Source organism: Prinia subflava, chromosome 1 (assembly GCF_021018805.1).
Source record: "Prinia subflava isolate CZ2003 ecotype Zambia chromosome 1, Cam_Psub_1.2, whole genome shotgun sequence".
Classification (NCBI taxonomy): domain Eukaryota; kingdom Metazoa; phylum Chordata; class Aves; order Passeriformes; family Cisticolidae; genus Prinia; species Prinia subflava.
Genome location: NC_086247.1, coordinates 133,644,184 through 133,656,005, shown reverse-complemented (window position 1 = coordinate 133,656,005; position 11,822 = coordinate 133,644,184). Strand labels below are relative to the sequence as shown.

General features: G+C 43.4%; 1 protein-coding gene across 1 annotated transcript; it reads right to left on the bottom strand.

Annotated features, from left to right (window-relative positions):
• Positions 1-743: 743 nt before the first annotated feature.
• On the bottom strand, positions 744-9,274 carry VIM (vimentin). Its single transcript, XM_063413099.1, has 9 exons — positions 8,640-9,274; positions 8,398-8,458; positions 4,360-4,455; positions 4,058-4,219; positions 3,438-3,563; positions 2,527-2,747; positions 2,391-2,434; positions 1,890-1,975; positions 744-1,376 (listed from the first exon to the last, which is right to left on the bottom strand). The coding sequence occupies exons 1-9, from the start codon at positions 9,179-9,181 to the stop codon at positions 1,335-1,337; spliced, it is 1,380 nt and encodes a 459-aa protein (XP_063269169.1). The 5' UTR covers positions 9,182-9,274; the 3' UTR covers positions 744-1,334.
• Positions 9,275-11,822: the final 2,548 nt, after the last annotated feature.

Below are 11,822 nucleotides of genomic sequence, written 5' to 3'. Positions count from 1 at the left end.
ACTAAATTGTTTTCATCCCTATCAGATGGAGGGAACAGTAAGGTTTTCTTACAGATCAATTCCCAAGTGCTACCGAGAGTGTCTGTACAACATGTTAGTACTACCCTTACCCTGGCTGCTATTCATATTAACTGAAAAATTTCAGTTTGCAGTTACTCATTCCAGAAAATTTGTACCTCAGTAAAAGCTTACAGCAAGCAGACTTTACAGAAGTAATGCAGAACACAGTAGCTACTTTCATGCGGTTCTGCTGTGGGTCTTTATTGTGTTTGAGAAGTATGTTGCTCTGCAGAAAATAACTTAAGTGTACAGAGAGGACATCAACTTCCACTACTGCCTCCTGGAAGACTACGGCAAGGCAGAGTGGAATGTCCTTGTTCCCATTCTGCTGATGATCATTTACACTGATGTTCAGCAGAGAACACCAAGCATGGTGGTTCTCCTTTTTTAAAAAGGGCTTAAATACTGGAATTGTCAGCAAAAAGGCAAGTTAGTCTCTCCTAACCCCCACTCCAGCAAAAGCCTTCATGTAGCTTCTCTAATACCAACAAGCCTTTGGGAACTAGTTTTTCCTGGAAAAATAAGTTAATGCACCAAGTCAGCTGTTAACTTTGCAAGGTGGTGTCTGAGATAAGGGCTCACATAAACTATTTCTCTGTCACGTAACTACTATGTTTCATAAAGCCAAGTGTTAAGGTACTTCAGGCATTCTGACATTTAGTAACTTCATTAACTAGTACATGGAAGCAAGATTAATTTTTTATTAGCTTGAAGTATCATATTTTATTCAAGTGATAAGAAATATCATAATACATTATGCATCTGCCAGTTATAATCCATTTTAATTGGTTCCAAAACCTAAGAAGTAAATGAGTAAGACAGTTTATCTAGTTAAACTGAAAAAACAGCATTCCACACAGCCAGTACTAGAGATGTCAACCGTATAACAATTCCAGCATTATGTTGTTATGGCTTTCCAGAAAGTCATGAAGTTAACAAATTAGAACACATCAAGAGCCATTTTCCAAAGATTTATTGAAGTAGCGACAGGTTGCTCATACTGTGCTGGAAAAAGCAGTTTTATTGAGTTCAGATACTTAAAAACAGTATTGCAGCACAAGATATTGCTATTTGTAAACTAGACTCCATTGTAAACTCTAATCCTTCAGGGAGAGTCAGTTTGCAAGATCTAAGACCTATTTCCTAGCATAATCATCTTGCGCTCATGGAAAAACTGCAGAAAGGCACTTGAAAGCTGTTTCTTCCTTTAAGACATGGACTTCTTCAATCTTGCTGGTAAGAACTTCTCCTTTAGTAAGTATGCATCTTCAGCTTTACTCTAAGTCATCATGATGCTGGGAAGTTTCATTAATAACCTAATGAAAAACAGAAACACTTGCGTTAAGTTTTAGTAGGAAGATTTTTTGTGGTTTTTTTAAGAGTTAAAAGTGGAACATCCACTTTCAAACTGGGAACAAGTGGGTATCAGCTCTCACTTATGAGAAATTCTAGTTTGCAAATAGCATACAGAAACCATTCAAGTTTTACTTACTTACACCAACCACAGCATCTTATCCAAAGCAAGTAAATTATCTCTGTTTACTGCCTCATGTTTTCCTGAGGAAATCTTGAGAATTTGCTAACTCAGCTGAACTTCAGTACTCAATACACAGGTAACAGTCACCAACTTAAAGTTTTACTATCAGATGAATTTTTACTTTTTTCCAGAGAAACCTGTTTGCTATACCTGTATGTTTACACAGCTTGGAGTGCCACTTGCTGTTCTACTCAATACTTACTACCACATACAAGCTGCAGGAAGCAGTAGGCAAACTTAAGAATTTAAAGCAAGCAGCTGTGATAGAAATAAAATTAAAGTTACCACCAACCTGTCCATCTCTAGTTTCGACGGTCTTAATTAGAAGTGTTCTCTTTGAGTGAGTGTCAACCATTGGCTGAGACTCAATGTTGGTTTCTGCAAAGAAGATGTATTATTACCAATAGTCTAGATGAGGAGCCTCCTCAAAGAGATGAGGTGTAACAGATTTTAGTGTGTACTTGGAGAATCCCAATTAAGTATACAAAGAAGTCTCCTGTTCTGAATAATCCAGGTCGTCTACATTTTCTCTCCGTGCCCCTTAAAACACTTTCAGCAGGTATCCAAATGAATTACTTGCTATGTACCAATATTTAAAACTATGTGTCCAGGAGCAAAAGAGCTGCTACCATCCAAGGTTAAGCAATTGCAAATACTGTAGTTAGATCCAAGAAGAGTATTCACAAGCAACTGCACTTATACAAGTTCAAAAACCAGCATAAAAGGAAGTATCCAGAACCCTCATGCTAATGATAGAACAACTGCCTAAACTGAAATAGCAGAATCAGCTTACCTCTCAGGTTCAAAGCAGCAAAGGTTGGAATAGGCATGTTAATCCTGAAGGAAAAAATAAATGGATAAAATCAGGCATGGCTATAAAGTATCTTCTAGTAATTCCTGGTTTTAGAAAAGTGTCTGCATGTGATTACCTGCTCTCTTCACCCTCCAGCAGTTTTCTGTAGGTGGCAATCTCAATGTCAAGAGCCATCTTTACATTCAGCAGGTCCTGGTACTCGCGGAGATGGCGAGCCATTTCTTCCTTCATGTTCTGAATCTCATCCTGCAGACGGCCAATAGTGTCTTGGTAGTTAGCAGCTTCAACAGCAAAATTCTCCTCCATTTCACGCATCTGGCGCTCCAGGGACTCATTCTGGAAGACAAGAGTGAAATCAAGCACTGCTGCAGTTAAATCACTCTTTCCCACCCTCAAGACCCTTAGCATTTTAAAAAAGGAAAGTTGTGTTACATTAGCATCCTTTCTGAAAATGCCCATATACGTCCCAAATTTGTAATCTCCTTATTTTCCCTTTGCAAAGTCAAGGAGGGTTATTCTGCTGTGTGATCAGAAGTATGCCAGATATTTGTTCCACCAGGTGGCAAAGCCATCCTTTACAGAAAGCCCAACACATGCAGTTCAAGTCAGCATGCAGACAGTCCTTAGTAGAGATTTGGAGGTGTGCTAAACACTGTTACATCCATTTCAAGCCTGTCTTTAAGGCAGCCTTGTTCTAGCAATAGCAAAATTTGCACCTTTCACTGCTCCTCCAGTTTTTTTTCTGTAATTTTAGCTGTACCTGACAGACAAGGCATCAACACTTTCAGAAAGTGCTGCATAAACAGTGAATATTACAGCGAGAGAATGAACTTATTGTTTACAGCTTAAGTAAGACTAATTCAGTGTATCAATCTAGCCAGTGCACTGTTGTGCCTACACACAAGTTGAGCATCATTTTCAAAAAGTACTAACATGCTGCTGAATTGTGTGGCAGGTCACCTGCATTCACATCCCAATTAAAAATTAAACTGCAGTGCAGGAGAATAGCTGCTGTCTTCTACTTACGCTTCCCTTCAGAGCATCGACTTCGCAGGTGAGAGACTGGATCTGCCTGCGGTACTCGTTCGCTTCCTGCTTGGCCTGGCGCAGGGCGTCGTTGTTCCTGTTAGCAGCTTCAGAGAGATCTGCAAACTGGAAAACCCACTCTGGTTAGCACAACACTTCAACAGGAATGGTGAAACAGACCTTCTGTGGACACAGCAGTCGAGGGCAACAGAAGGTATTACAAAGGTTAGCACCTGAAATGCTTAAATATTAGTATTACTCTTGAAGTGCCTCTCTATTTCTAAATGTTATATTGTAACTAATAGCAAACTTTCATACTTGTTTCCTCACCCTGCACATTTCCCATCTTTTCACCATTTTTTCACTCATTTCTCCTGTACTTCATCCAACATCTGCTTTCAAGTACAAGCACAGGAAAGACTCCCAGTGTGCACCCATTATTTTGCTGCTGTAGTTATGGCACAAAATGTTTTCAGTTGTACCCTTCCCAGACTAGGATTTAAAAAAAGACTTTGTGCCATGGTTATGTTCGTGTCCATTAGAAAGCCAGAGGGAACAGAAAGTGCTACAGCATAACTGTTAAACAGAATTAGTTACAGTGCCTGATGCATTTTACTTACTTTGGACTTGTACCACTCTTCAGCTTCCTGAAGATTCTTAGCAGCAACACTTTCATACTGTTGGCGAACATCCCGCAGGGCAGCAGTAAGATCAGGCTTAGAAACATCCATATCAATTTGGATGTGCTGTTCCTGGAGCTGGGCCTGCAATTCTCGGATTTCCTTAGAGAGAAGCAGACACTCAAAATTACTGCACAAAAGCACATAGATCACACACAGTGGGGGACTCTGGGACAGATCCAGCAAAGAGTTTCCTTGCTAGACAGTCTGCATCTAAACACAGACCTCATTTCTCAGCTTACCTCATCATGAAGCTTCTTCAAGAAGACAATCTCCTCTTGCAGGGACTCAACTTTGCGCTCAAGATCAAGACGTGCCAGGGAGGCATTGTCAACATCCTGACCAGAGAGAAGAACGATTCATAATCTTACAAAACTCATGTAGAGAAGTCTTTTACAGCCAGTTCAGCAGCATACAGACTGATGCTACATCTGAGCTTTTTGGCAATAGGAAAGCAAAAGCTGTAAAAAACCTTTTTGCCGCCTCCTACCTTAGCCTTAAACTATTATATACACCTATACTGTGAATTTGGAAACTATACCATATATGTTGATTATATCATCTTTGCTGACATCCTGCTAAGCATGACCAAGAGCACACAAATCATTATGGGTGTAAATCCTTCAAATACTTGAGTCAGAAGTTGGTAGTAGGTGGTCCTAGCTTGATTACACTGACAAAGAGTTGCAATTTGCAAACTTCCACTTTTTTCAGCTGGGCTTAAAAGTACAACACGTGAACCTTCATACCTATCAGTGGGCTTCACTTATAGACTCCTTGGTGAACAAGCACAGAGCCCCTTAGGTCCACAGACCACACTTTTAAAGCATACTTGTAAAGTTGGTGAGGTACAAATAAGAACTGCAGCATTCACTTAATGCAGGTTAACAGATCTCCCTTAAGAAGGTATGAGCATAAACACAAACTGAGCTACTCATCATTGCCTACACCCTCACAGTTGCTGGCAAAGACTCCACCTTTTGCTGGACAGAGATAGTCTTAATCAACAGCAAAAATTCATTTAGAGCATAACAGAAGATATGTCATGAATGTTACAAGGGAGCAACTTAAATTACTCCAAAAACATAAGACTAAACATTGATTGGCAACTTCTTACATTTTGAATGTGTAGGGCATTTAGTTTGCAAAGGGCAGGATTGTTCCTTTCCTACTAGTTACATACACAGCCACATGCTTGTGCTCACAGGGTATTAACATATCAGGTTCTCACAGCTTACTCTAAAGCTATTTTGGATTGCCCAAAGCATAAGCATTCCTAATCAGCAGCTCTCTTTATTATGGCACCTTTGAAATAAGGAGTGTTTTCTTTAGACTCCTAGAAAGCCTTGGATCACTCCTACTCTGGGGTAAGGTCCTTGCTCCAGAAGAATTATTCTGTTTACTTTATCCAGCAAACTACCCCTTTCATGCACCATGCCATAACTTTTCTATCAATTCCAGTTTTACACCCACAGTTCATATCAGCTCTGTTTTTCAGTTCAGGGAAAGAATTTCCTAATTAATTTGTTCTCCTCCCCCTAAACCCCCTCAAGATCATTCTGGCAGAAAATGACATGGCTATGACCCAACATGTTTACATAATTGGCCAGACATCCAAACATCTTCTAGAGGATTTTAAAGAAATCTTCACCCTGAAGGCTATTTTTTTTTTATAACAACTGAATAGCTACAGGATTTTAGGACCTTGAAAAATAGTAAATTGAAAGCAATTTAAACTGAAGACACTTACAATATGTGGTATGTACTTTACTATGTGCTATCATTTATGTATTCCCTATCACTAGGATTCAGTGTTTCAGCAGTTCCCAGATGTGTGGAGAACCACATAAATGAATAGGCTACTTGTAGCCTGAACAAACAAGGAGAAGTCAAACACATGCAGTTGGAGTGCACACTGATTTTATCCTAGGAGATTCTTCAATGCAAGCCACACACTTTGCAGGGCTGAGCATCCACGTTTACTTCAGACAAACCTCATGTTAGCCAGGACCTGCCCTGTTAGGTTTGCCACAGGTTCAGGACCTATTCCTTGCTGCTAGACTAGCTGGCAAAGGGGCAGTAACTTCCTCACTAACTGTGATGCTTGTCCTGCCCCAAAGGAAAGTCCTCACTGAACTTTCACATATACTTTATGCAGTACACCCCTCAGCACATAAGTAAAATCACATCTTTTCCCAGAAGAAATAAATTAAAATTCAGTACATATGAGCTGAACAGTCTCTGAAACAGGCAGCTTTTGGAAATAAAAGCTTAAGTTCAAATACTCATTCTTTATTTTAAAATACTGAAGTACACGACTGCTCCATCAAGAAGTAGCTTTGATGATACATCAGCAAAGCACCTGCTGAAGTGTTCCAAATCTATACAACTACACAACTTTCCAGTGGAAAAATATAATGATTTAAGAGAAGGCTGTGGATGGTTTTAAAATGGAATGCACAACAGGATCTTTCAGCTTCAGTGCTCTGTGAATTTAATTTCACTTTCAGAGGAACAAAACTTACACTGAAACAGATTTACGTTTCAAAACCTGTATGTTAACTCCATCCTTGCCAGTAAGGATAAATGAGGTATGACTGATGTTCAAATTAAGCACAGCAGCAAGCACCAGTGATGTCACAAGAGGATTTAGTGTAGTTTCCATAGACAATGATTTGCATTTCTTATGCACAAGCTGCAGCTTAGAAGGTTAAATGGATCCAATTCTGACTGTCCTGCATGCACACATCTGCTAGAGGCTGAACTCCTGAGTGACCCCTTTCCAAAGTAGAGGGAAGAGCTGGATAATGAGAGTGGGGTATGCACACCAAGCCAAGCTCACTTTGAAGCCCAGAGCCTTCATAAGATTCAATTAGATTAAAATACAGACATGCCTAAAGTGCAAAATTAAATATGAAAGATCATGTAAAAGCCAACCGTAAGTCAATTGATCCTTCAACTCAATTCAGCAATGAATCAGAGCAGATGAGGTTCTCTAAAACTTAAATGCTCCTTTAGAGAACTTTCCACTACATTAAATTGTCTTAGCACTCAAAAACCCCCCAGAAGCTTAAATTAAGGCAGTATCCCAAACTGTTGTTTAAAACTTTTGTCCCCAGAACACTAGTGGAGACTGAATTCCCAGGCTCTGAATGGGAGTAGGTGTTTCAGTTTCCCCACACTACTCTTGAACACACCTGCCCTCCTTCAAGGACTGTAAATATACTGCAGTCAAAAGCCTTTCCCAGGGAAACACAGACAATCAAGTGCTCATTTCCTGAATATTGACTCCTGTTAATGCCTACGAAGAGCTCTGGGACAAAGTCAGCCTGTACCCAGCTGCGTGGTGATAAAGGCAGTCACTTCCAGTCGGAAGAATGCTAGCAATGCTGTTTTACACCAGCAGTTTTAGGGAAGAGACCTTGTTTTGAGAAGGCACATTCCTAAATATCTCTTAGTCCAAACAAGGCTTAATCTAAGTTGAAAGCTGGTTTTGCACAAGTGAAAACTTGAGCCTAAGTATTTTCGAACACTGTTTGCACAGTTGTTTCTGGTTGTCATGTAAATTTACTTTATCCAGATAACATCACAGCATCCTATAAAGACAAAACTCTGTTTCCTAGGTTAACACCTTTGTTTTACAGAGGATTAAATTCCATTTTTTAATGGTCACTCAGAGGAGGCAAACTCAAGCCTGTGACCTCACCCCAAGGAACATACTGTCTACTTCTTGTCAGCAGACAACACCCATATGAAAAACCTTACATTTGAAACTCTTGCCCAGTAATGCACTGACCAGTGATTCATCAAAAACTTCAGTTTTGTACAAAACCTGGCCCATAACAGACACATTTCGCTAGAAATATTCCTGCACCATTACACATTTAGTAAGAATGCAGCCCACTGCGCCCTCCCCTCCGACACAAAGGGATCTATTATTTCAATCTGCTGCCACCACACTTGCCATAATGCCTGTATCTGCATTCCACGGTGAATCCCATAGAAACCATTAATACCCTTCAGCCAAGCGCGCAGATGGCCCCCTTTCACTTTTATTGGATCGGAAAGTGATTCCACGTTGGGGCGTTTTTTGTAAAACGGGCTAGACTTGGATAAAGCAGGACAATAGTTTCCCTCCCCTCCCCTCAGACTGCAGCATCCCCCTAAAGAAAACACGGAGGGCTTGCGTGAGAACTGACGGAATCTCTTTGTGCAAGGAAAGCAAACTCCTGCACTCCCACCCTCCGCCCCGGGCCCCTCCCTCCTCCACGACCGCTAACCTGTCTGAAGGACTGCAGGGTGTTCTCGGCCTCCTCCCTCTGAAGCATCTCCTCTTGCAACCTGGAAGGGGCAGGACAGCGGTGAGGAGGGAGCGGGGCTCACCCAAATCCCCTCCCCAGCCTCCCGCCCGCCCGGTGCCGCTCGGGATGCGCAGGGGCTGCCTCTGCGCCAGGGGACGGGGCGGGGGGCAGGCAGCGGGAGGCGGCGGCGGCCCGGACCCGCGTTCCCCGGGCACACTCACTTCTCCCGCAGCCGCATGATGTCGTCGGCGAGGTTGTCCCGCTCCACTTCCACGCGTGCCTTGTCGTTGGTGAGCTGGTCCACCTGTCGCCGCAGCTCCCGCATCTCCTCCTCGTAGAGGTCGCCCAGGCGGGACGTGCCCTTGCCCTTGAGCTGCTCCAGCTCGGCCAGCAAGATCTTGTTCTGCTGCTCCAAGAAGCGCACCTTGTCGATGTAGTTGGCGAAGCGGTCATTAAGCTCCTGCAGCTCCACCTTCTCGTTGGTGCGGTTCGCCTTGAACTCCGTGTTGATGGCGTCGGCCAGGGTGAAGTCCACGGAGTCGTGCAGCCGCATGGGCGGCATGCTGCTCCGCAGCCGCACCGACGACGTCTTGGTGGCGTACACGCCGCCGGGCGAGGCGGACACGAACCGGGCGCTGCTGGGCCGCAGGGCGCTGCCCAGCGAGTACCGGCTGCTGGACGTGATGTAGCGGGTGCCGGTGCTGGGCCGGCTGCCCCCGCCGAACATGCGGCGGTACGAGGAGTTTTTCGTGCTGATGCTCATAGCGGCGGCGGCGGCGCGGGCTTTGTAATCCGGGAGCGGAGCGGGACGACCGGAGGAGAGTGCGGCGAAGAAGGGCGGTGGCTGCGGCCAGGGCCCCTTCTTATGGGCGCCGCGAACCCGCCCCGCCGGGCCCGCCCTGCTCCGCCCCGCCCGCGGGGAAGGGGCGGCGGCCGCGGACACAAAGGAGGCGAGCGGGCGGCTCGGCCGGCGGGGCGCGGAGCGGAGGGCGGGCGGCAGCCGGGGCTGAGTCCCCAGGGACCGGCAGGGTTCCGCCGCGGCCGTGGGACGTGGCAGGGCGGTGCCGGCACGGGGGGCGCGGGGAGCCTCGGCACGGCGCGCCCGGGGCTGACAGCAGCGGCATCCTCGGCGGACGTGGCTGAGCTTCCCCCTTGCATCTCGTTGTCCCCCTCCAGATGGCTGCAAGAAGGGCTTGGCAAGTTTAATGTTATATTGCAGGCCTGGCAAAACACTCCGAATAACCTATTAAAACCCTTCTATAGGTATGATGCATATGTATCTTATATATCTTTCTAAGAACCTTTCATTTCCTTTTGAGCTTTCTGAACGAGTAAAATCAGGGGAAAATTATGCTAACTATTCACAAAGAACTGCCTAATGTTCAAAACAAATAACCAGAAACATAATGTATGTGTTTTCTTTAGCTGCCTCCCAATATAAGAATCTCAGCTCCTATGCTTTACAAGCTCCAAACTTTACAGGTTAAATATGTTTTCCTTGTAGCTGGGTAAGCAGTTACATGCCTAAGGCTTAATTCTGCCATTGTTGTAACAACGGTCCCAGGAATAACTTAGGTTTCTTTGTGTGGACAGTACATTATTGAAATTGCTGCAACCAGGATCTTGCTCCTGGATAATAACTAGGATAGTAGCAGGCTTGATTTTAGCAAAGGTTTGTTTCTCCACTGTTGTACTCCACTGTTCTGCTGTCTGGAGCCAGCCTTTTGCTGTTAATTTTGGTAGGCACATGGTAAGAGTCTTAGGAGAGCACGATCTGCAAATATGTGTGTAACATAAAAGGCCACACAAAAATCGCAGTGTTTTAAGAGCAATTTTACTATCAAAATGGAACTACTAGCAATGGAAAAGAATGATGTAGGTAGTACAGGACAATAGCAATGGCATAAAAGTTAACAGAGAAAAACTTTGAGTAGCAACAAACTGTTTCAGCATGAATGCAGAAATTGCTTAAGAAAGATGATGGAATCTCTGCCATTTAGCTAACTTAAAACTAGGGTGGCCAAAGCACAACTCCCATTCTGAAATCCTGCACTGATGCATCAGGTAAGGGACATCTTTTTCCTCCTTCCCATAGGAAGTGAGTGATACATTGCAGAGATATTATCTGTAATGTATTACTTCAGCACTTAGGGGATACAAAACTATCATTGATTCTTGATTCTTTTTAGCTTGCAGTCATGCAGAAAGAAATATCTTCACTGGAAGTACTGATAAACCTGAACATGAACAGTGGGTAGAGAAAAAGGTAAACTTCACAGCCCAATTCACAGTAGTCAACTACTGTACTTCAGGTAATGTACTGTACAAGAAAGAATGTGAACCTGTATATTTTATTAAAGATCTTGATGTTTTTTTGAATAAAATTCTGCTTTGCTTTCATTCTGTTGGCAACCAGAAGTGCAGGAATGTAGTTTGTATCTAAATGTAGGTCCTTGAGATTTTAATTTCTTTTGTTCACTGAAGCTTAGTCAAGCAAAGGAAGCTGACAAGGTTGAGCTACCGAAGTGCTTGCAGTAGAAGTCCTGGGCTGCAGCTCATTCCATTCACCCACTGAATAAGAGGCAGAGGTCACACAGCATTCCTGAGGCTAAGGGTTCCCGAAGCCCAGCCTGATCCCTGTTGTGCTGCCCAGCCCTCTCAGAGCTCTATTTAAGCCATCAAGTTTGAGCTGTAAGCCTTTGTGAGCCCTGGCACAGAAGTACATACTCATTCTATGAGTAGGCAAAAAGCAAAACAGCACATAACCAACAGTCTCACAGATTAAAGATGCTGTACTTAGCAATCCTGATAGCTTTAGTAGACTGTTGTTTTTTTTAAAGGTGTGCTGGTGCCCCATCTGTTTTTCCTTACAGAGCACAAATGATACTTCACAAAACCTTCAATGACACACTTTTGCAAGAATCATCCCCATTCAAAAAATGCTTTGTCCCTAAAATCCAATGTATTTGTTTTAGCAAATATGACCCGCTCACTTCATGTTTCAAGTGTAATTTCCATATGTTTATGTCATTGCTGCCATATGTGCTTTTGGCCACCTGCCTCATCTCTGTGTTTCACTATGAAATGTTCAGATATTGCTGGCTGTTGGGACTGCAGTAAACCTTTAAGTGCCTTTTGCTGGTTGGCACTTACACAGATGCACAAATGGAAGAAGCTGTAAGTTTCTTGTAAGCTGTAATAAATTTAAGGCACATATGCATTGCAAACCCCAAAGGGCATTAAAATATGTCCCCTTGAAATGCAAAATATCTCTACTGTCCTCTTCAGAACAGACACTGTCTCAGTGTAGCCATAAACAACACAGAGAGTGTACCTTGAATGGAAATGAAATCACAGGAATCTGTCTAGTTTCATGGAAAATGCTATGGCACTCTCAGAGGCGG

Bases quoted from the DNA above. Each gene is read 5' to 3' on its own strand.
- VIM (XM_063413099.1), bottom strand. From the start codon at position 9,181: ATGAGCATCAGCACGAAAAACTCCTCGTACCGCCGCATGTTCGGCGGG. The intron at 4,220-4,359 runs GTAAGCTGAGAA...CTTCTCTCTAAG, and splicing joins TGAAGAAGCTTCATGATGAG to GAAATCCGAGAATTGCAGGC. The intron at 1,976-2,390 runs GTAAGCTGATTC...TCTTCTTTGCAG, and splicing joins TGCTGCTTTGAACCTGAGAG to AAACCAACATTGAGTCTCAG.